Raw genomic sequence first — 23,023 nt, forward strand, 5'->3', positions numbered from 1 at the left:
CCGTCTCATACAGCTGCCATTGCAAGACTCAAAGACACTTTGTAGAGAGCAATTTAACACAACTGCCTCTAGGAGTCGCCTATGGAAATAAAACAGACACGCACAAAAATGTTCGTACGCCAGCCAAAAAGCTGGCGTGGAGCTGCGCACATTCCCACGTTCAGTTCATCGTTAGTAAATCCAAACGTGAGTGATTCTGAGCGTGAAACCTGACGTATGCAAAGTTTTTGTGCGTACGCAGCGTTGATACATGAGGCCCCAGATGATTGGTGGAGGAAGACAGAGTGATGAAGCCAATTATGATATGAGGAGGGTTAGGAGGCCATGATGGACAGAGTCCAGTGGGCAAATTTGGCCAGGATGAAACCCCTACTCTTTTTCGAAGGACATCTTGGTTTTTTTTTAATCGACCACAAACAGTCCCCGTCACTATACTGCAGCATTCGGACCCACACAGACCGCAGGTTGGGCACCCCCTGTTGGTCTCACTAACACCACTTCCGGCAGCAACCACCATGTGGTCTCCCATCCAGGTACTGACCAGGCACAGCTCTGCTTAGCTTCAGTGTGCGACCATGTAAGAGTTAAAGAGCACTAACTGCTGGCACAATATTAAGAGGAAAATAAATATGCTTTTTTTTTGGAGGCAAACACTTCTGATGACGCTTGCACAAAATTTAAGACCTCTTAAAAACTTGTTCAAGACCTTTTAAAGGGCCTTAAATTCCTCATAATTGATTTATCAACTTTTAATACATTTAAAGACCCCACGGACACCCTAAAAGAGGTAATCCCTAATTATCTCAGATGAGAAGTACTTTAATTACACTAACTAATTACTTTGTAAATAATTACACCCAACAATGAAATAAGAAAATCACATTTACGAAAAAAAGTGTCTTTATTTACCAAAAAAAGAAGAACTGAAGAAAATAAATGACAATACAGACCACTGATAATACGGTTAAGCGAATCACATTGCATAATTTAAAGTCGACTTACCACAGATGTCAGTGCTATTTCACAGAGACAAATATTAATAATATTGTATCATAAACACGGACGGTGTGAAATCCATGATAAACAACATAAACGAAGAAGAACAGAAAACAAATGGCTCCATTGCACAGAAATAAAGAGGAAACAGATTAAACATTATTCACCAAAACAGCAAAATGTGATATGACAAAAATCACAAAGTACGCTGACATTTGGCGACTCTGGACTGCATATAGTGCTTGAACGTGTTTTCTGCTTTAGCACTATGAGTAACATTGACCAATCTGTACAGTACCAGTCATATGATGCTCTTTTTGAGCAGCTTAAACGTCTTATACTTTCACGGTTGTATGTTTAACACAGCAGTGAATACTGAAATGATTCAGCCATAGGAAGTCAACATACAGCTGGTCTGATTGAATCACAATGATAAAACATGAGCAGAATATGCACTTCAGGTGCTCTGAATCCAAGCATTGTTAAACGGGTTAGTTTCTTGACAGAGCACCAAGCGGGATTACCAAGAACAAGTTCTTTAATGACTCAAATGTTCGCCTTTATCATGAAAATCTCATGATTGGAAGTTTTAGCAGAATTATCAAGAACTCAAACTAACAGCATTACAGATCCAGATTAACAGGAACTGACATTTGCGTGTGAAAAAGGAATATTCTGATATATCTGTAGTCTTGGTCCAACAAACAAAACATGTTTGCAGCTCAGAAGATCCAGTTTTAAAAACTAATTAGGACTCGAAGCAGGATTTCATGATGGCGTCTTTGTCGAATTTGAAGCTGAGAAAGGACCGTGAAGAGAGGATGCCCTCGTTTTCCCCATAGCAGTCTGCCTGTCCGTTATAAAGGTAAACATCACCAGCTGCATCTGAAAAACAATAGTGGACAATGTGAGATGAACGCAGTTTAATATGCAGTAAATATTTGATGAACTGGAAGCTCACCGAGACATTAACTTCAATATGATGATGTACTTCCAATTGAAACTGAATATTGAGTAGGAGGCGTGTCCTATGTCCACATAGGGGGATGTGTTCTTTTTACGCATCATGCCCTCATAGCAAACTAACAATAAGAGGGGTGTGGTTCAAAATACTGTGTCTGAAGCATATTGTCAACAGAAAAGGATCGCCACTCCAAATGTGGAAGCAAATGGCCAGACTTTGATTAAAGATGACCAAAACAAACATTTCTTTCAGTGGATTAACTTGCAAAAAATAATTATTTACCTAATGTATGCTAGCAAAATTGGTCAGTGTGTCTTTTTTAGAAACAGATATTGAAAAACGAGTCGTTTTTCGATTTTCATTTTAAAATTAAAAAACAAAAATTGAAATTCAGTGCGTTATTTGAATTTTAAAACGAAAATTAAAAAAAAAACGGCTCGTTTTTTTTTCATGATGAAAAACGGAAAAGCAAAATACAAAAATTATTTGATTTTCACTTTATATTCTGAATAACCAAAAATAAAATGTTTAACAATTATCTTTGTACTTGAATACATTTGAGATGATAAAATTGGGTGAAAATTTTCACTGATTTTTTTTTCGGTGAAAAGTTTGCTGTCTGTTGTATTTGAATTTGAGGATGGGTAGATAATAGCGTTCATGTGTCTTCTGAATACCTGTATCAAAAAATGTATGGCTGAGTTTTTATTATACAATAATTATTCTGTTGATTTTGAATCTTGCACCTAGCAAACATCCTTATTTAGAAAAAAAAAACTAAAACTAATACTGAAACTAATAAAACTAGTAAATCTGCCTCTAAAAACTAATTAAAACTAACTGAATTTGAAAACAAAAAGTCAAAATGAAATAGAAACTAAAACTAATGAAAAATCCAAAGGTATTACAATCTAGGTTCATGAGAGCAAAAGAAAGCAGATGAATACCTACAGTCTATGGCTTGAAGCAACCGTGCCTAGAAACGCAACTGGTGTGTTCGGTTCTTTTTCATATAGACTAGACAAAAAGTTATGCTCCTGCACCCACAGTTCTGCTGCTTTCAAGAGGTCTAGATTTGTCGTTTTTGTAAGCAGCACCGGTTGTTTTCGCTTTAACTATTATTTGAACAGTTTATTATGGCCTAACATTGATCGCGTGTGCGTGATTATCCATCATTCATTGTCACACAGTATGTTTGTCACCTGCTTTCTTTTGCATACAGCTATTTTAGGGGTGAATTATAATTCTTTTCACAGTTATATTGCTTTAATAATATATTAACTTCCCATTTATGTGTAGTTAACTGGTGAACTGAGATCTTTAGCCAGGAAAAAATGCTGTGCATATTTTACATACATGACAATAATTATATTTTTTTGTATGTCAACTGTTTTTTTTTTTTTTTTGTTTGTTTTTTAAGAAATGTTTTGTTAAATAATTACAGTAGACAGACATATTTTGCTTGTTTTGACGCATTTGAAATTTGTGGCTAAGAAATAATTCTTTATTTTTAGTGTAGTTAGAGATAAATTTGGTAAATCCTTAATTTTGAACTCTGAAAAGTCATGTGAAATAAAAAATAATTGTAATATGACACTATGAAACCATAATCCATTTGCTCATGCTCATTCAGTAAACTCATATACACAACACACAAAAAGTGAAATGAATGAGGAGGCATGTGGACATAACACAACATCTAAATCAAGTAAACTTAGCAAGTCAAAGTCAAATTCATGCATATAAAATATATTTTCCCAACAAAATTGTGGCTAGTGAAAATGGCGAGTGGCTAGTAACGTTGGAAAACTACTAGCCACAGTGGCTGGTGATCAAAAAAGTTAATGACAAGCCCTGATAATAAGTATATATGAATATTTCTTGTTATACAATCCTATCAGTTATTTCAGAAACTCCAGATTGTAAAGTACCTGCATCAAAGTTATCCTGCAGTCTTCTGGGCTGAAGCTTCTTGTCATCTTTCTACAAGACATTACAGTATTACAGAGCTGTACAGTAAAGCACAGTAAATAATGTGTGTAGCAAGATGACGGATTTTACCTGCTGCTGACTGACACCATTGACTCTTTTCTTCAGGTTTGGAGACTCTTGGTGTTTCCTCCCATTGCCTTTAACATGATTCTGCAATGAAACCCCAGAGCTAATCAACAAATCAGGATTAAAGCCATCCATTCACTTCACAAAGATGTTATCAGGTCACTCATCTATTAAGTTTATTTAATCTGTACAAAAGCAAACCAACTGAACAAATAATTGGTAACGCTTTAGTTTAGGCCACAATTGATACAATTAACTTCTGGCTTATTACCTGCTTAGTATTAAGACATTAACTGTTCATTAGTAGTTATAAAGTATAGTCTTATTCTGCATCCCTAATCCAACTCAAAACCTAAACCCAACTTCTACCTTACTAACAAGAGATGCATCGATCCTGATATATGGATCGGATATCGGTTCAAAACCTCATATTTTTGCTGGATAGAGTATTAGCCAGGTGGCACCGATCCAAATTCAATCTAGCGTGTGCGCTATATTCTGTGTATTATATTCTTGTTCCTATTAGCACAAGAAAGTTATCATGTATGCCCGCTATAAATGTTTTGAGGCCATTCTATTCACTTTATTCTCTGCCGACGAGAGGGCGCTGCCATTTGAATCTTTCGAGACTTCCGGTCTCATTTACTTCCATTCATTTTTTGACGTTAAAAACTGCTCGTTACGCTGCTTGATGTTGCAATTTGATATTTTCTTATTATATTATTCTACTTGGTCTGTATAGTCATGCAAACATTTGTTTGTAGAGCAAGTAGTCTGACAGTTTTCCGCCGTTAATTATTCCTAGTCATTTCTCCCATAGGCGACTGAATCGGAAGTTCTAAGACAATCGTGAAAACAGGCGCTCTTCCGCATTTTAGAATAAGGTCAATAGTTTAATGTTAAATACTGATGAATATTCAAGTGGTTAAATTAATGTTTACTTCAGCGCTTCCCACCGCTGCACCTGTCAATCATTCTCCTTTCATTTACAATCAAACTGTGTGCTCCGATCGTTAATGACAACACAAAAAACTTTTTCCAAGACTATTCGTTCTTTTTAGTTTAAATAATTTACGGGGAAATGGATTTAGTTTTGCATTAAATGGGTAATTTGACCAGCAACAAGGAGTTCATTGACGTTTCTAAATCATGTTGCGCTGTGTCTGTTAGATCAGCAGATTGCATTCGCAACACTGGAGTAAAGAGGGTTATTACCTGCTATTCACACACAAAGTAGGCGTACCTGAAATTATCAATTAGAAAAGGCTCTATAATACATTGGACAGATCCTCGACGCACTGACTTCTTCCCTGCGTGCTGTTCAGATTTGGAAGTGTCTGCAGATACCGGAGGGCTGCATGCTGTGTCTCAGTGATGCATCAAGGGAATCATTCACGCACCGGCTGCGCAGACGTGATGTGCGCCGCTTTGTAAAACAATCCTCACAATGCGTTTCTGTTCTCTCACCTTCCTACTGAGTTTATTCTTCTGAGGAGTGTTGCAAATAGCGAATTTGTAAAGTCTTGTTATTGTGATAAAAGTAGTTGATTAATTAAAAAAAAAAATTTTAACTGACGAGCGCTATATGGATTTAATAAGTAAAACTGGCCTCAGACAATTTAGTCTGCATCAAACCTGCAGGAAAATATCAGGCTTTACTAAAAGCCTGGCTATTTTACCAACAATAAGGGTGAATAGTGTTAGCCTATTATAGATTTTTTTTAAAAATCTGAAAAAAAAAATACATAAGCTGGATCACAAAAGATTATATCAACAGCTATGTTTCCATCCAAAAATGCGATTTGACTTTATGTGCAAAACTGGAATTACGCATAAAAGATGTGCGAATAAAGCAGCGTTTCCATGCAAGTCAAAGCGAACAATATCGTCACACCTCAGAAGGCAATCCTGACACGCAGTGAACGTGCGGTGGCGTTTGAAGGCATGAGACGCGGAGTACAGACGCTCTTGATTCTGGAGGTCATTAATAATAAAATAACGCTGATACTGAGGCGGTTAAGGTGTTTTAGAATGACCAAAACAACATTTTGAAAACAGATGTTTTACAATGTGCTCGGCCACATTATTATCATCACATGATCTCTTATAACAAAGTAATATGACTTTAATGCGCATAATGGAATTTGTTCGGTAAAAGTTTGCATCATAGTTTATGCACAATTTTTTTAATTATTAATTTTTAATTATTAATTTTTATAATTAATAAAAAGTTTTTCCTCATCAGTTATGTTTTATGTGCATTTTCAAAATGTATGCACATCTTGCCGTATCCATCAACCGTTTTTTATGCGCATATCCAAAATTAACAAAAAAAAAAAAGGTGGATGGAAACGTAGCTATTGTCATAACGAATGCTCAAATAATGTAGCCTATAGTTTACAGCAAGCATTATGTTTTTAATTAGATTGTGCTGTCTGTCATATACAGTAGGCCTATAGGTGTTATTTTTACTAAAGAAGATATATTATTTGAGTTCATCACCAGAACTATAGAAACTGTTTTATACTTATTTTATGCTTAGATAGATAGACAGACAGACAGACAGACAGACAGACAGACAGACAGACAGACAGACAGACAGATAGATAGATAGATAGATAGATAGTTAGTTAAGTAATAGTTAGTAATAGTGTTAGTTAAGAGTTTGTTAATACAGTATATTGTGGTCCAAACTAAAGTGTTACCAAATAATTGATATATGAACTGCAAACACAATTCTAGCTTTTTTGGCTATTTTCCTAGTAATTACCATTTTCATAGTAATTACCACTTTTTTTTTTTAAATGGCCACCTTGGTCACCACCCATCTTAAAAAGTTAACCCCCTCACATATACTAATGGGCCACAAACAGGACGGTAATATCACCAACCATTCTGATTTTATTAAGGTGTATCAAAATAAATGGCCCACCCTGTAGTATAAATACCCTCATCATGTCTTGAATTAAAAAGAACAATTAGATTTTCTTCCTACTAAGGGCTGAATTCCAAAACGCTTATTTGACTTAAATGTTAATCTGGTTTCAAGTCTGAAGGTGCGATTTTGCAACGCTTAAAGTTTACCGTAAGAGCTGTTTTACTAATTTTGGTTTAATTTATGTACAAATGTTATTTAATGATCTGAACCTACCTTGGGTTTAAGCACATCTGCTAACTCGCTCTGGGAGGTTTGTACAAATATTTTCTGTTTCTGCTTTGACCAGCTGTCAGCGGACACTGGAGACGATTCCACCAATAACTGAGATCTCCTGGGCTTAGAGCTGAGCAGAGGAAAAAAACAGAATTGTGTCATAATCACAACAATCATCTGATCGCATAAATGACAGCCAAACCCAGAAGGTCCAACAAACACAATGTAACTCACTAGTAAACACCATTTAGAGCGCATGCGTCAAACTCTGCAGTTAAGTTTCATCCCTAATTAAACACATCTGATCAAACTAATTGAGTCCTTCAGGCTTGTTTGAAACCTACAGGTAAATCAGTGGTCACACTGGACTTTTCTCCCCACAGACTTCCATTCATACGCATGCAAATTCGTCAGACCGGAAACGCAAGGTCATGTGTCAAATTTCGCAGTTCACTGCATTGCAAAGTTCAAGCTTGGTGAACTCTGACCTGCGAAATCACATCACTTGACTGCATGAGACCAATTGAGGATTAAAACATGCCCTCTCAAAAATTTTTAATATGGAGCAATCACTCACTTTTTTAAATGTCTAATCATCTTGTTTAATCCCGCCCCTTTTAACAGCGCCGTATGACAGAATTTCGCAAGCTCAGACTCTAGTGTGACCGCAGCTTAAGTGTGTTGGAGCAGGGTTGGAACTAAACTGTGCAGGGCTGTGACCCTCCAGAAATTGAGTGTGACACCCCTGATTTAGAGGTTCAGGGGAAATGAGAATAAAGAGAAAAGAAAACTAAAACTGTAACATTTACTTCTAAAAAGAGATTTAAAGGTGCAGTGTAGATCTAGGTATTGCAGTTCAAATTGAAAATATTGAATAGGTTTTTTTTTTTCCTGGCCAATATCCCTCCAACATGGTGCATATGCATGTTGCCAGATTTATGACACCAACAGATCACGAGTGTGCTTAGCCATAGAGTCTTACAATGTAAGCTACTAAGCTAGTGTTTACATATGTAATACTTTATTCTGCGTCTCACTTTGATGCTGCTGCTGCTGTGACATTCTCAGCGGCGCACACATATATTGAAGCAGCCTTCATGACTTAAATGAATTAAGCAGTGTTTTCTACCAACGCAACCCTGGGTGCCAAAACATAATTGGCTGAACTGCCAGAGGGCGGGATATAGAGACCAAAACAAACTGACATGGATCACCCTTTTTCAAAAGGACAATAACCGACTTTAGCATAGTTTTTTCAGGTAAACTAGTAGGTTCAATTAGCATGTTTCTTAAATATCTGCTCATATATTATGGTGTTTTTATGCTTAACCTCCTAGGGCTTAGGCCGTACTCACACTAGGTACAGTTGCCTCGAACCGGGCCAAAGCACGCTTGTCCCCCCTCCCGTCTCCCGCGACGGCCTGCGCTCACACCACAAATGGGCCTCGGCACGCTTACGTCATCGCTGCTGTGCTGTTTACTGAGAAGCGCTCTCTCACTCAGCAGCACAGTGCAGATTTCTCTAGTTATATCGTTTCAGTGGTTTGTTATGTAGTGACATGCAGTCAAATATTTTGCCAAACAGTCCTTAAGAATGCGGTGACACGCAGTCAGATATTTCGCCAAAGAGATCCGCCACTTTTGGTGCTCATAAACAATCATAAAGCCCTCGTGCTGCAGGAATGAGAAGGTCTGCTGAAGCCGCGCAGCTGTCTTGCTGCGAGGAGTTCTCATCTTTAATAATCTACGGCAGTTTGCGTTTAATGAACAGTAAGTATGATTAATAAATCCGTATGAAACAGACCCGTAAAAGTCATGTCTCGCGCCAAAGCCCAAGTGAACCTGTCTGTAACAAAATATAAAGCATTCAGTGTCATTCTGCAACTGTTTTGCAGTAAATGCAAAGTCCCAAACTCTATTTTTAACTGTCCAAAATGGGAAAATTTGTTTTTACTCTCTGATAGTCAAAACATGTTCAAAAATGACCACGAGTCGACATACATGGACATCATTTTTCTCTAAAAGTACATTATATCAAAAGATGATCCTTAGGTTTTATTCTAATTAGGTTCAAATAAGCCCAAATAGCAAAGAGAAATAAAAAATGCATGTAAAAAAACAGCTTGGGCCTTAAGAGGTTAAGAAGTTCTACTTTTATGCAGTATCTCTAAAACACACTTGCTAAAGTCCCCATTTTCTGGTTGCAACAGTTACCAGTGTGCCACACAGAGGCTAAAAAGGTCTATTTAAGAAGAATTCGCTGAAAGTTCTAAAATTGAAGATGAAACATTTGTATACTGTTGAGCATATAATGTGAAATGTAGTCATCATATAGTATAATGCCTTGACAAATGCATAAATAACCTTATTATAAGCTCAATTAACACAATGTGCCATGTAAAAGACTGAAGGAGGAACACACACAAGCCTTAGCAAGCATGTCAACTTCAACTCTGTTTACCCTTACAGAGCAGTTTAAAAAAAAAAACCTTTGAACTAACAAGCTAACTGGTTAGCATCTTAAGTTTACACTGATCCGTCAACCCTGCTGTTCATACGTCCAAGTTTGCAACCAGTATGCGAGCTTAATATTATAAATTTTTATTAACGGAAAAAGTATGCAGGTGACCTACTTCTTCCTGAAATTTAAGTTGCACATTTAATGGATACTTTTATTATACCATGAGGCCACAGGAGAAAATGTATGAATAGGAATGAATAGTGGAGGTGATGTAATAATGACAACATTACAGATGTAGTACATCCGAATTCCATCCATACAATTTACATTCACACTACATACACAATAAGCTTTTCTAATGGTTGTAAAGTACTTAAGTAGTAGCAATTTTGTAGCAAGTAGCAATTTTGGACGCAGCTATAATTTTCACATGATTTCATACCCTGATAGGAATAGCCACCTGCAGGGCAAAACTACATGTTCCTCTACTGACCAGGGGTTCGTTTCCCAAACATCGACGTAACTTGCGGCTGAACTATCATAGTACAATGCATCGTTTGGGAAAAGAAAGATATAGTGACGAGTGTTTCCCAAAACCCATAGTTTCTCTGTCGCAGATTCATTGCTTGAACCACAATAGTTATATCGTAAAACGCTCATAATGACGCTCTAAACTGGGTGGAGTAACTACTTCTTTAGAGAAAACGCCATAATTGATTTGTGCAAATGATATTGTTTTACACGCACACACATGTAAAATAAAATCCAATATTAGATTTGGTAAAAACATGCACTCGCTTTCCATATTAACTGAAATATATGTAAATGGCACATAGGGCCTGTGAAGTTGAACATTACATATCCTATTCTAAAATATATCACTTACAAAAGCTAACATTTATTCTAATATCATATAAATCATATACTTAAATAAATAATGAGGTTATTTATTATAAAATGAAATTTAATATTTATTATTTATTAGAAATGAAAAAAAATCATACTTTAATAATAATGTTAATGATGATGATGATTTAAAAGAATTAAAAATTAAAAGAATTATCGTATGCTTTTTGTTTTCACAAGCTTTGGAGACGTAACATAAATTCTGCTTTTAAATAATAGGTCACCTATAGCTTTCGCCATGAAGCTGTGTTCAAAATGACATCAATGTTTTCAAAGTGCACTGCGAAGGGAGCACAATTGTAAACATGAAGATCGCTAAAACTAAACTGTAAAAATAGTTTGGCAGCAAATTAAACCTAAGAAAGATGACCCTAATGCTTTTTTTATTTTTAAAAAATTCCAACTTTGAATGTTAGAATGTTCTAAATGAATAGGGCATAGGGGGGATAAGTGGGAATAGAACACAGCCAGGAACTATGTTTTAAACTACAGCTCCAGAGGTGTAGTTGCAAGTGCTCAGGTTTGTGACGCAGTTTGCGAATGTTCATTGGAGCGACGGGTTTGGGTAATGGCAAATTAAAAAACTATATTTGTAACGACGGAACTTTCGACTTTAGTTAGCTAATGATGGTTTTGGGAAACACACCCCAGCCTGGGACATGCATATTAATGATTTCATGTGGAACTTCAGAGTCTGTTTATAATTTTATCTGACCTGTTTTTACACTCACATGATTTACATACGAACAAGGAAACAATGGTGTTTGAGGCTCACAGTATATCATTTCCAAGTTCTGAACACTAACTATTCAGATATGCCAAGACTTTATTTCTACAGTACCTTTAAAGAAATCAGACAGGTCTGTACTTCAGTTCTGCGTTTCACCCTCCAGGTCATGCTACTAGTCATCTGACTGAAAACTAAGAATTATTATAGTTTGTAAACACTATTTCAACGCACTAGAAGCTTTTTATGCAAATATAATATCTAAACATGATGGTGAATGTTTTCCCTGTGGAAAATAAGTAAAATATGATGGTTAAGGGTTTCTATGGCAACAATCACCGTACCGGAATGGTTTGCATGGTGTGCTGCCATTGGACGCAAAATCCTCATCACTGCTGGTCGACTCTCCTTTGTGTTTGGCAATCCATTCTTTGAGCTGCCTGCAGACGGGCACATTACAGCTCAGTTACACTTCACCCAAGCAAAAACACAAGATTCTCATTAAAGAGACAAAAAGAGAAGATGTACCTCATGAATGGAATAGCCATGAAAAACTTGTTAGGAGCCAATCCAAGCTTGGATTTAGGAGTCATATCGTTCCTGTGGCAAGGCAGTTTTTCCACTGGAAACCATTCAATGTTCTGTCAGGAATCAAAACAGCAGAGAAATTAAAAGGGTAGTTCACCCAAGAATGAAAATTTCTTATTATTTACACTCAAGTGCCTCTAAATCAGGGGTGCCCAAATGTTTTCTTATATAAGCCAAAAACTAAACTTTTTTTAAAACTAAACTAGAGCTGTGGGCCAAAGTTAAATATGCCAAACTGAATTACATTAAAATGACCATTTGTAATTTCTCATGTACTACCGTATTATTTTTAAATAACTTAAAAACGTTGCTTTAAAACATAATAAATAATGATGCAGTATCATTTTTAATGTTTAATAATGAACATGTAAACAACCCAGTTCTCAAAAGGTAATATAGGTGTGATTTACTCTTTTATCTCCTCACATAATCTAACTTCAGTAATGTCGAAACAACAATGGGAAAATGAACTTGAGTTGATTCTCTCAGAGGACATTTAGCAAGACATTATAAATAAAATTCACTCAACTTCAATTTGTTTGCAACATACAATTATTCAGTTTAAAGTGGTACATCGCCTACATTGGAAAAAAAACTAAATTAGCCAAATTAGCCCTTATGTAATAGATGTGAAGTAGAGATAGCTAATCACACAAAAATTTTGGTCATGTTCTAAAATGACCAAGTTCTGGCAATTATTATTTAATTTCTTTTCAAATGTATCAATTGACTATTGCCCTATTGAAGGAATATTTGGTTTAATTACAGATCCCAGTTTATACAATAATACCAAAAGCATGATTTATTTTTCAACATTAATTGCTAGACGTCCTATACTGCTTAAATGGAAGGACAAATTTCCTAAACTTTAAATCATTGGATTAGGGATCTTATGTACCATCTTACAATGCAGACTTCGCAGATTTGCTCTGGGTTGTTCTTTTTACACACATCATTGTGTTATGTTTGATCTGCTGCAGTGGCCATCTTTGCACACAAGATGTCATATTAAAGAAAAAGAATTAAAGGATTAAAATATTACAAAAATTATTATTTTCTAGCCTACATAAATATAAAAACCATACTTTCATGCCTTCTTCATCTCGGGGGGCTTTTAAAGTTTATTCATAACAATTTGCTTTTGTGTAATGTTATCATTATTAGCAGTATTATTTATTATATGCATACTTATATTTGTTTAATTAAAAACAAGCTTAGATTTGCTTTATCTATTTCTATTTGATTAGATTAGGTTTTAGACCATAGAGGGCACAGCATGTGTATTAAGAAATAACTCAGTTTTTTGACCACACTTCATTATTATTGTTCATTTATTCGTTTGCTGGAAATTAGAACTAAATTTAGAAATAGTTTGAAACAAATCTTTGCTCTTAACAAACTAAATAAGTATAGACTAATGGATATCTGTCCGTACAACACGTTTCCCTATCCACGAGAGTGAAAGCGAAAGTAAATAATGAGGAAGCTCATCTCTCTCTTGCTGGATGCTCTGTTTAACTGTTTTCTCTCTAGTGAAGTGTTCTGTTTTTCCACTTACAAAGTCCGCCATGTAAATAGCAAATGCGTTATGGCGCGGCGCAACTGACTTTTAAAGGGAATGGGAGATGAGACTCTGATTGGTTTATTCTCAAAACACACCCATAACTCATTAAGAGAATAAGCTCAACCCTGTTAGACCATGCGCCACGGCGCAAAGCAGATTTTTCTGTCCTTAAAATAGCAAAAGTGGATTCTGACACACCGTTAATGCGTTTGCGCCCTGCGCTTTGGACTTTGCACATGGATCGTCAAAATAGAGCCAATTATGTTTAAGGGTCTAATATATTGGAATAATTTACCTGCTAACATTCGATCCATTACATCATGTTTAAGCAAAGTCCATAAGAATCTTTAATTCCAACAGACTCGATAATTACTGAAAGCTATTAAAAGTCAAAATAACACAATGGAAAGCTGTGAAAAAATTGATTTTAAGCATGTTTTGTGTTAGTTTGTTTATTTATTTATTGCTACATAAGCAACTCATGACTTTTTCATGGCTATTTTAAGATCACTGCCCCCGATTCTTTCTTTCATTTGAATCTGAAGTTGTAACAAACTGGCAATAAATATATTTTGACCAAAAAAAAAAAGTCATATACACACCCTAATTTCTTTTCTGGTCTTTGGGTTGAACTTGGTGTCTTTAGGAACTCCTGGTATAATGTACAATCGAGCCAGCTGATCTGAAATCCTCTGCTCTATATACGTCTTCTTGCAAATACGATCTCTGATGTCAAATCCTGTCTCTTCTAAAACCTGAAAAACAACATTGACATGGTTTCCATTATATTGACCTATAAATACACAAGATCTTGGTTTATTTTTTTGAAGCCAAGGAAAAGTGCATACTTCTCTCACAGCGCAGTCATGGAAAGCCTCATCTTCATTGACTTTTCCTTTAGGAAAACCCCAGCCAGACTTGGCCAAATAACCCTGGACCATCAACACCTTCAGGCAGAAAACAAAACTTCAATAAGAACATCAGGATCTTTAAAGTAATGCGGTTATAAATCTTTCAGCAGATGTAAACTTGCATTGTCAAGTGTTTCATCCAGAATAATGGCACCAAATGTAGGCACACCCATCTTATATTCTTTCCACTGTTCTAAAACCTTCTGAACATCCTCTCCTTGGGGCAGCAGGAATGGACAGTGACTAAAAAGTGATTGCAATGTTAAGGAAAGATGCAGAAAGAAAAAATGTTTTGGATGAATTTCCATCCAACGTCATCCTTTACCTCATAAATGAAAACTTCATTGACATTGATTACAATAAAATAATGTGTACTTTTATAATATACAATTCAAATCATACACGTTTAAAAGTCTTGTAATAACCATCAGCACACTCCAGGGTTTTTCCACTGAGTATTTCAATGAGTGCTCAATTAATGGCTGAGATGAAAGAAAAAAAGATTTACAGGCCAGGGGCATCTAAAAATCTATTTAGATATACTGCGCTCAACATACGAGTATAGCCCTCACAAATCATTTTATATAGAAAGCTTTACAATATTGTATTTGTGCATACGAATAGACCCTTTTCACATGAAGCCACTCGATGTCCGGTTTCACTCCACGCAGTGTATCATGACTTCCACCTACACAGAACTCCATAGAGAACTCACCCAGACAGCTGTATATTTACTACCGATACCGTTAGACTGTGACTACGACTGTTTTCTGTTGTCTGCATTCAAGGTGAGACATCTGACTTATAAAAGAAAAAAATCACATTACAGATCATCCAGATTTCTGCTTGAACCAAGAAAACAGGACTTTAAACAGAGTCTATTGTATTGTGTTGCTGTCTTTACTGCGGATGAAGTTGGTATTTGTCAAATAAAGATTTTAGATGTTTACAGGGGTGCTGAACATTTTTTAATGTCAGATTTATTTTTTTAAATTTTTTTATGTACTGAAGAATAAGTAATAAATAAAACTAAGTATTTTACTGTGGTTGTTTACAGTGGAGAGCTGATTGACAAACATTACCATTATTCACATTCTCAGTTTTCTATGTAGGTATTTTATTCATGAACATAAAACATTCATGTCGATTTAATATTCAAATTAAACTAAATAGAATAACAGCGTTGTATGCGACTCTTACTAATCAAACTAAATCATTATAAAAATGTACAATTACATCAAGAAGACAGCATTATATTACAGTATTATTAGATTCTGAATTTATTTGTATCATTATTAATTAAAAGGTAGTACAGATATCAAATTAAATCCACCCAAAAGGTGGCTAAATGAATAAAGGAGAGGCATGAAAATTAATAAGGAGGCATGTGGACATAACACAAAATCTAAAAATAAAGTAGTTTGGACTCCATATTTGGACTATTTGGAACCTAGTTTTTGCCCTATTATGCTGAAAGGAATATTGGAACTGTATCGGTATCTGAAAAACAAGCAATGTTATTATCATTTTTTTCTGATCTGTTCAATGTGGGATAGTGCTGTTTTAATGCCTTGTTTCCACTGACTAGTACAGTACGGTACGGTTCGGGTTGGTACGGGTCACCTTTATCAGGCTTGAGTTTCCACTACCAAGGGTACCCTTTTGGTGGGCGTGGTGTATGACAAAGTTTCAGTCGACGTCATGCTCGCTCGAGAAAATGTCTACAATAAAGCTGCACAGGTCGCTCACATATCATATGAAAAGCACTTCTCACAAAACAGACGCTTTACACACATAGACACTTCTGTATAAATGTTTATTACTAACATTTCTATGAACATGAGTTGATTATAACTGCAGATCAATGAGAGTGTGAAACAGCCTACTGTAACGTCTGTAATTATTTTAAATAAATAAAAAAATGAACATATATGAACACATACAGATACTTACAGTCTCCGATATGTTACGAACTACAGAAAAAGTACACACAGCAGACATTTCGTCCTTAATTAGGTTCAAAACAACACAAAGTATAGCCTACAGTCAGTGAAAACCTCTCATCTGTTTCTGTAATCTTTAGCAGCACATGTAGCCTCTGTTAGAGAGTCATTCCATTGTTCTCAGTTCATATTAGTCCAAAAGGTGATGATAAAAATTAAAACAAGGCAGTTTGTTCAGTTTGCTGAAGAAATAACGTGCTCCTTGGTTTCCTCTTTTTTCCGCGCTCCACTCTCGCGTTTGTCCTTTTCTTTTTGAATGTGTCATTCTCGCGTTTGTCAGCTTTTCACAGGATCGGGTTTTCAAAGCTTGTCAATAATTAAGCGCAAGTTATTATCATCAACTCAAGAGGTTTGTTTTTTCAGATATAGACGCGCAGTGAGCGCAAGTAAACTCTCGCTGTGTGTTTCAAACATGGCGGGTCCTTTGTTTACATTCTGGCTTGTTGCCTAAGCGAATGACGTATCTCTGTAAACTAATAGCGTTCAGCTGCGCATCTAGCTCCGCCTTTTGATACCCTTTCTTGTGTTTGGGACCCTTTCAAAAGGGTGCCAAAAAAGTGGTACGGTACGGTTTGGTTCGGTACGCCTTTGAACAGTGGAAACGGCCATAAAAGCGTACCAAACCGAACCGTACCAATCAGTGGAAACAAGCCATTATATGTAATTGAGCTTTTTTTCCTTTTCTTCCCTACATTGTTTTGTGTTGTTATTTTGTGTGTGTGTCTTTTGAAGATGTTTTGTTATGTCTGTATTGTAGTGAAAATCCAATAAACATAATTATAAAAAAAAAAAAATCAAGTAATTTTAGCATGTCAAAGTCAAATTCAGGGGTGCCCAAACTCTGTTCTGTAGGGCCAGTGTCCTGGAGAGTTTAGCTTCAACCCTAATCAAACTCACCTGAATCAGCTAATCAAGCTCTTGCTACAGATACTAGAAACTTGCAGGTGCAGGTGTGTTGAAGGAAGTTGGAACTAAACTCAGCAGGACACTGGCCCTTCAGGACCGAGTTTGGACACCCCTGGTCAGATTAATGTATATAAAATATATTTTTCCAACAACAAAAGTGTAGCTAGTGAAAATGGTGAGTGGCTAGTAATGCTGGACAACTACTAGCCACAGTGGCTGGTGATCAAAAAAAGTTAATGTGAAGCCCTGGTCACAACCTATAAAACCAAGTATTATATGCACATTTCCACCCCCATTCTTGTGAGTGCGTCACGTTTTTAAATGAGACCCGAGCAAAGAATAACATTCAGTCTCTTGTATGTTTTGTGTGAGCATTATCAAAATGTTACCATAGATTTAAAAGATCCGTTTTGTCACTGATATTTTTTCAAATAGTTTCCTTTGTCTTTAGCAGAACAAAGAAATGTATGCAGGATTGCAACAACCTGGAGGAGTATAAATGAAGGCAGAAAACATTTCGTTTTTGGGTGAATTGTTGAATGCTATATTAAAATGATTCTTAAGGATATCAGCCTTGGCGAAGTCTCTTATCCCACACTGAGGTAGTCCTGGTGAATTCTGCATGCAGAAGTCCAGGTAAAACCAATGGGCGAGCTCAATCTGGAAGCAAACTCTGATGGCATTGTCCCTCTCCTCGCTGGGGATGTGAAGAATGAAGCGACTACAGGATAAAAACCACACACACACACACAAACATTAATACTATAATAAATGTAAATGTAATTATCGGCCGATATCGATGTCCAGCTGAACGATCGGAGCATCCCTAGTTCTCACTATAATCAAGTTATTACATGCGTATTACTATACCACTGGCTGTTTATTTGTACATAAAATACATTACACTCTACTTTAAAGGGACAGTTCGCCTAAAAAAAAATTCTGGCATAATTTACATTTGTTTTTTTGTACTAGCACAAAAAAATATAGTGAAAAATGTTTTCAACCATGTAACTCTTGACTTCCATAGTATTTGTTTATCCTACAATGGAAGTCAATGGTTACAGGTTTCCAGAATTCATCAGTATATCTTCTTTTGTGCTCAACAACAACAAAAAAGTGGAATGTAACAAGTAAAGAGTGAGTAAATGATGGCAGTTTTCATATTTGGGTGAACTATCACTTTAATAACTATTAATAAGCAGCCAATTGAGAGTCAATGGAGCTAAATGTAATAGTTAATGTAGAAGAATTGTACATTATACAAGAATTGTATCTTAAATTATTATTATTTTTTTTAAAAGGGGGAGGGAAAAAATAATCACAGCGCAGTGAGCTTTATGCATGTAGGGAAGGCAAATGTTATTACGGAATACTTAACGATAAAAAGATATCTTATAATTAATAATTTGTTGATATTATTACAATTCTACATTCATAAATGTAATTAGGCATGGTATAAGATTCTGATGGTATGATAACCTTGGATAAAAATATCACGGTTTCACGATATTGTAATTGCTGCTCTAAAATATACATTTAAATGTCCGGATAAAAAACTAAAACTTTTTCCTCCTTTGAACACAATATATTTTATTTTGAGAAACATTTATAATATTTTGAAGCAGTAAACATGTCAGGCTAAATAATTCAAATAAATCATTGACTATTGCTGTCCTTAGTTTAAAAAATAATAATTTCTTTCAACCTGAAAAGGCATTTTTGGAGATCTTTTCTGCTGGAGATACCGCTGTTCATAAAAAAAACGATATATAGAGTTTGTACACATTTTTACTACTAAAATTCTATGACTTTTCAAAGACTTTTCCAGAACTTTCAAGCACATTTTCATGACGTAATGTTTCAAGTAATGTCAACATATCGATGGTAAATAATAAAAAAAAACAATGATGTTCAAATTTATTACAGCATATCATAGAACACAACAATCTATTTTGTTTCAGTTTGTTTTTATCTATGTAAAATTGTGTTTAATAATGCTTACACAGCACTAACAATGTGAGAGCAAGTTTTTGGCCAAGAACAGAAAAGTAGAAAAGACAACTAACCAATATTGAATATTGTGCAATATTGTGATGTGTGCATCCGCAATAGTCACATCACAGGATATGCAATGTTGAGATTATAGTTTAATATAGAGTTTAATCATAGTGGAGTAAAAGTTTATCATCTGCACGCATTTTTAAAGAGATAGTTCACCCAAAATTACCTACCATTTTCATTATACTCTTCAGTTGTTTTAAACATTTATGAGTTTTCTTTTTTAATGAACACAAAGAGAATAAAATTTAATAACTGCTATAGAATTGAAACAAGTGAAGTGTGAGTAAATAGTTAGAACATTTTAATCTTTGAGTGGACTGTCCCTTTAAGGCCTGTGACTGTGTGAACATTTCAATATTTCAGAGTTTAAAACATCCGGCCAGAAAAAATGTTTTGTGACTTTAATAAAGATTAAATAATAAACAATGAAGACTATGCAGTGCTGATTATTCAATATGTGTACCTGAATAGTGAAAACTTTAACACTATAATTTACTTTTATCTTTACTATATTTTATTTATCTCTGCTTGTGATTTATTTGTTATATATTATTTGTGATTCCCTCCTCTACAAAATCCCCCCAATCTATCCAAATAAACCTGTTAAATCATCTAGTGAAATTGTATTCACATCGCAATATACATCACAGAAATACAAAATACCGTAATGTCAGAGTTTTCCAATATCGTGCAGCCCTGATTCAAGTGTACAGATATTTATTTAACTAATTTACATCACTTTTCTAAAACTTTTGGATTTGTCTGTTTTTCCAAAACTTTTCCAGCCCTGGAAAATGCCATAACTTTTCCAGGTTTTCAATGAGCGTATGAACCCTGTATATGGCAGAAAGTTTTACAAAGTTTTAAGGTTTTAGTATTAAAACCTTGAGTTGTCCAAACTGCAGTTTACCTTGAAAACAGTTATCGTCTCATGCCTACGTGTAATTTTTTCTAAATTCCCCCAAGACTAGTGGTGCTTAAAGAAAAATGTGTAATAAGAGAGACATTAAGAGAGATGAAAAGCCGAAATGCTAGATATTTATATTCATTATTTGGAGATTTTGGTTTCATATTGTGAGAACTTCAACTCGCCTGCTATATATTTTTTCTTTAGCATTTATTTTATTCATAATTATTTTTTTCTCTCGATATTTTATTTATTTACAGTTGAAGTCAGATTTATTAACACCCTTGGATTTTTTTTTCTTTTTTAAATATTTCCTAAATGATGTTTAACAGAGCAAGGAAATTTTCACAGTATGTCTGATAATATTTTTTTTCTTCTGAAGAAAGTCTTATTTGTTTTATTTCGGCAAGAATAAAAGCAGTTTTTAATTTTTAAGAACCATTTTCAGGTCAAAATTATTAGCCACTTTAAGCTATATTTTTTGATAGTCTACAGAACAAATCATCATTATACAATATTTGCCTAATTACCCTAACCTGCCTTGTTAACCTAATTAAGCCTTTAAATGTCCCTTTAAGATGTATAGAAGTGTCTTGAAAAATATCTAGTGAAATATTATGTACTGTCATCATGGCAAAGATAAAATAAATCAGTTATTAGAGATCAGTTATTAAAACTATTATGATTAGAAATGTGGTAAAAAAAAAATTTGCTCTCCGTCAAACAGAAATTGAGAAAAAAAAATAAATGAGCGGGCTGATAATTCAGGGGGGCTAATAATCTGACTTCAACTGTATATATGTCTTCAACTTGTTTGTTATCTCAGTCTTTTGTTTACTTTAAAAAGTATTAATACCTTACTGTTCATGATCTGTTAATGAAAATGTTATCACCGGAAATGCGGAAACCGTAGTACGGAAGTAGTTCTACAAGTAGTCAGTCAATTGACCGTTTAGGTCGAAATGAGAAAATAATTAACAGCAGCTATTAATATACTCTTCTTCAGACTGCAGGACAGCACAGTGTTTACAAACATGTACAGCCAACATATAGACGAATTGGCACGTGTCCAAAACTGCAGCTGACTTAAAACGCGCATGTGATGCACAACACAAACATCCTGCAGCCTCAAAACGCACCAATGATAAACAAAAGCGCAGAGCTCACTGCGAAGGTATCTTCTTCAATCCCTTAAAGTCTGTCTACGTTAGTGGCTTCATTTATGTATTGCAACACATCCTTACAACAAAGACAGTTACACAGCACTCGACTGCTCAAACTAACTTAATTTGAACGCATATTAAACCTACAGTACAGTTAACGTTACTTTTAATCATGCTGTCATATGTGAGTGTATTCTGTCGGTTTACCTGCAAAGGTCATCCAGTAAACCTCTTGGAATCTCCCCTCTTTTTGTCTCCATGTTAAGGGTAAAAACATCCCGAACAAGCAAGACTAGTGCATTAAAAACAGCGCAAAGCTACCAAACTTGCGTGCTTCGCATTTATAATACGTGACTCAAGTCCATATTTCTGGCTAGTCAAACACTTGACGTTAAAAGAGCAGGCAGCGCTGGGGAATTTATAACTACGACGCCGATGCTAACTGGCTAAAAATATAGCAACGCGAATTCGTGGACGCTCTTGAGATTAGGCGGGACCAATGACAGCGCGCAAATTCTGTTTGACCTATCACAGTCACGCTCGGTTTAACGAACATCGCCAACAACCAATCACAGAGGGCTTCAGTGGTTAACATGTTTGGCTGGTTGGTGTTTTTTATGTATTTTTATTATAACATTAACATTTTAAAAGTACTAAAAATATACATATATAAGCATAAATCAAATGCAAAAATACAAAATGTACACATGTAATAATCAAATAAATACATTGTAGAATTCACAAAGTTTTACAAAAGTCTCTACTAATACTGTATATAAGCATAATTCAGTCATCAATACCTTAAATTCGGTTTCTTATAGGTAAATTTACATTCATGAATGTAAAATTTTGTTATCAAAATAAATAAATTAATTAAATAAATTAAAAAAATCCTATTGACTAGGGTATATAATAAAGCCAAAAAGTACATTTTCCCACAACAATGAAAGGGGTTCAGAACACTATAATTTCTTATTAATAAATCTTTGACTGAGTATGCACAATGCCAAAATAAGTGTAAAAGTGTCTCCTCATATTCATTACAAAAAATACAGTTCACATCAATTTCCTTTTAAACTTTTTGTAAGTAATGTTTTGCTGTATAAAATCTGTGGAGAAGTTTATAGGTTATTTCTTTAATTTTATTTCTAACATGATAATTCTGTGGTAATGATGGCACTGCATGCTGGTCGGCAAACTACATTTGGGCCAGTTGTGGATAGGAGGGGTGGCCCAGATCAGTGTAGTGATCGTTTACAGTGTTTAGGTAACATTAGGCTGGGTTATGGCTCCGTTTTTGGGGTTTCTGGTTAAAGGGTGGTGTTGATCAGGTTAACTGGTCAGTTCAGGGCCAGTTAAAAGGATATAAATTGGTAGAGATTCGGGCCTGTTATGGTCCATGTGTGGCTCTTTTCTTTAATCCAGTTATGGGCCACTTCAGGACCGTCATTCTTTGTGGTACTTGGGCCGAGGGAAAGTTATTGTGTGGCCCGGAGCTGGGCCAGAAAACATTTTCTATGTGGGTTTGTCGACTGTAACATTTTACAAGGCTTTTTAGTGGGTTTGTAGAACATTATTCGGGTATTAGACCCTACAAACAATATAGCAATAGTTACATTTGCATATGCAAATATATATATATATATATATATAT

At 35.2% G+C, this 23,023-nt stretch overlaps 1 protein-coding gene and 1 long non-coding RNA gene across 2 annotated transcripts; one reads left to right on the plus strand and one right to left on the minus strand.

Moving 5' to 3' along the window:
- Positions 1-882: 882 nt before the first annotated feature.
- Positions 883-21,831, minus strand: dcp2 (decapping mRNA 2). Its single transcript, NM_200152.1, is given in 11 exon segments — positions 883-1,881; positions 3,892-3,943; positions 4,022-4,102; positions 7,170-7,299; positions 11,608-11,703; positions 11,792-11,904; positions 14,018-14,170; positions 14,264-14,362; positions 14,449-14,576; positions 17,805-17,956; positions 21,577-21,831. Coding segments are annotated over 11 exon segments (1,194 nt in total). The 5' UTR covers positions 21,630-21,831; the 3' UTR covers positions 883-1,744.
- LOC141376297 (uncharacterized) lies at positions 3,378-7,891 on the plus strand. Its single transcript, XR_012386100.1, has 3 exons — positions 3,378-5,830; positions 6,177-6,554; positions 6,605-7,891. It is a non-coding gene; the product is annotated as an uncharacterized lncRNA (long non-coding RNA).
- Positions 21,832-23,023: the final 1,192 nt, after the last annotated feature.

The sequence above is a fragment of the Danio rerio genome, chromosome 10 (assembly GCF_049306965.1).
Source record: "Danio rerio strain Tuebingen ecotype United States chromosome 10, GRCz12tu, whole genome shotgun sequence".
Classification (NCBI taxonomy): domain Eukaryota; kingdom Metazoa; phylum Chordata; class Actinopteri; order Cypriniformes; family Danionidae; genus Danio; species Danio rerio.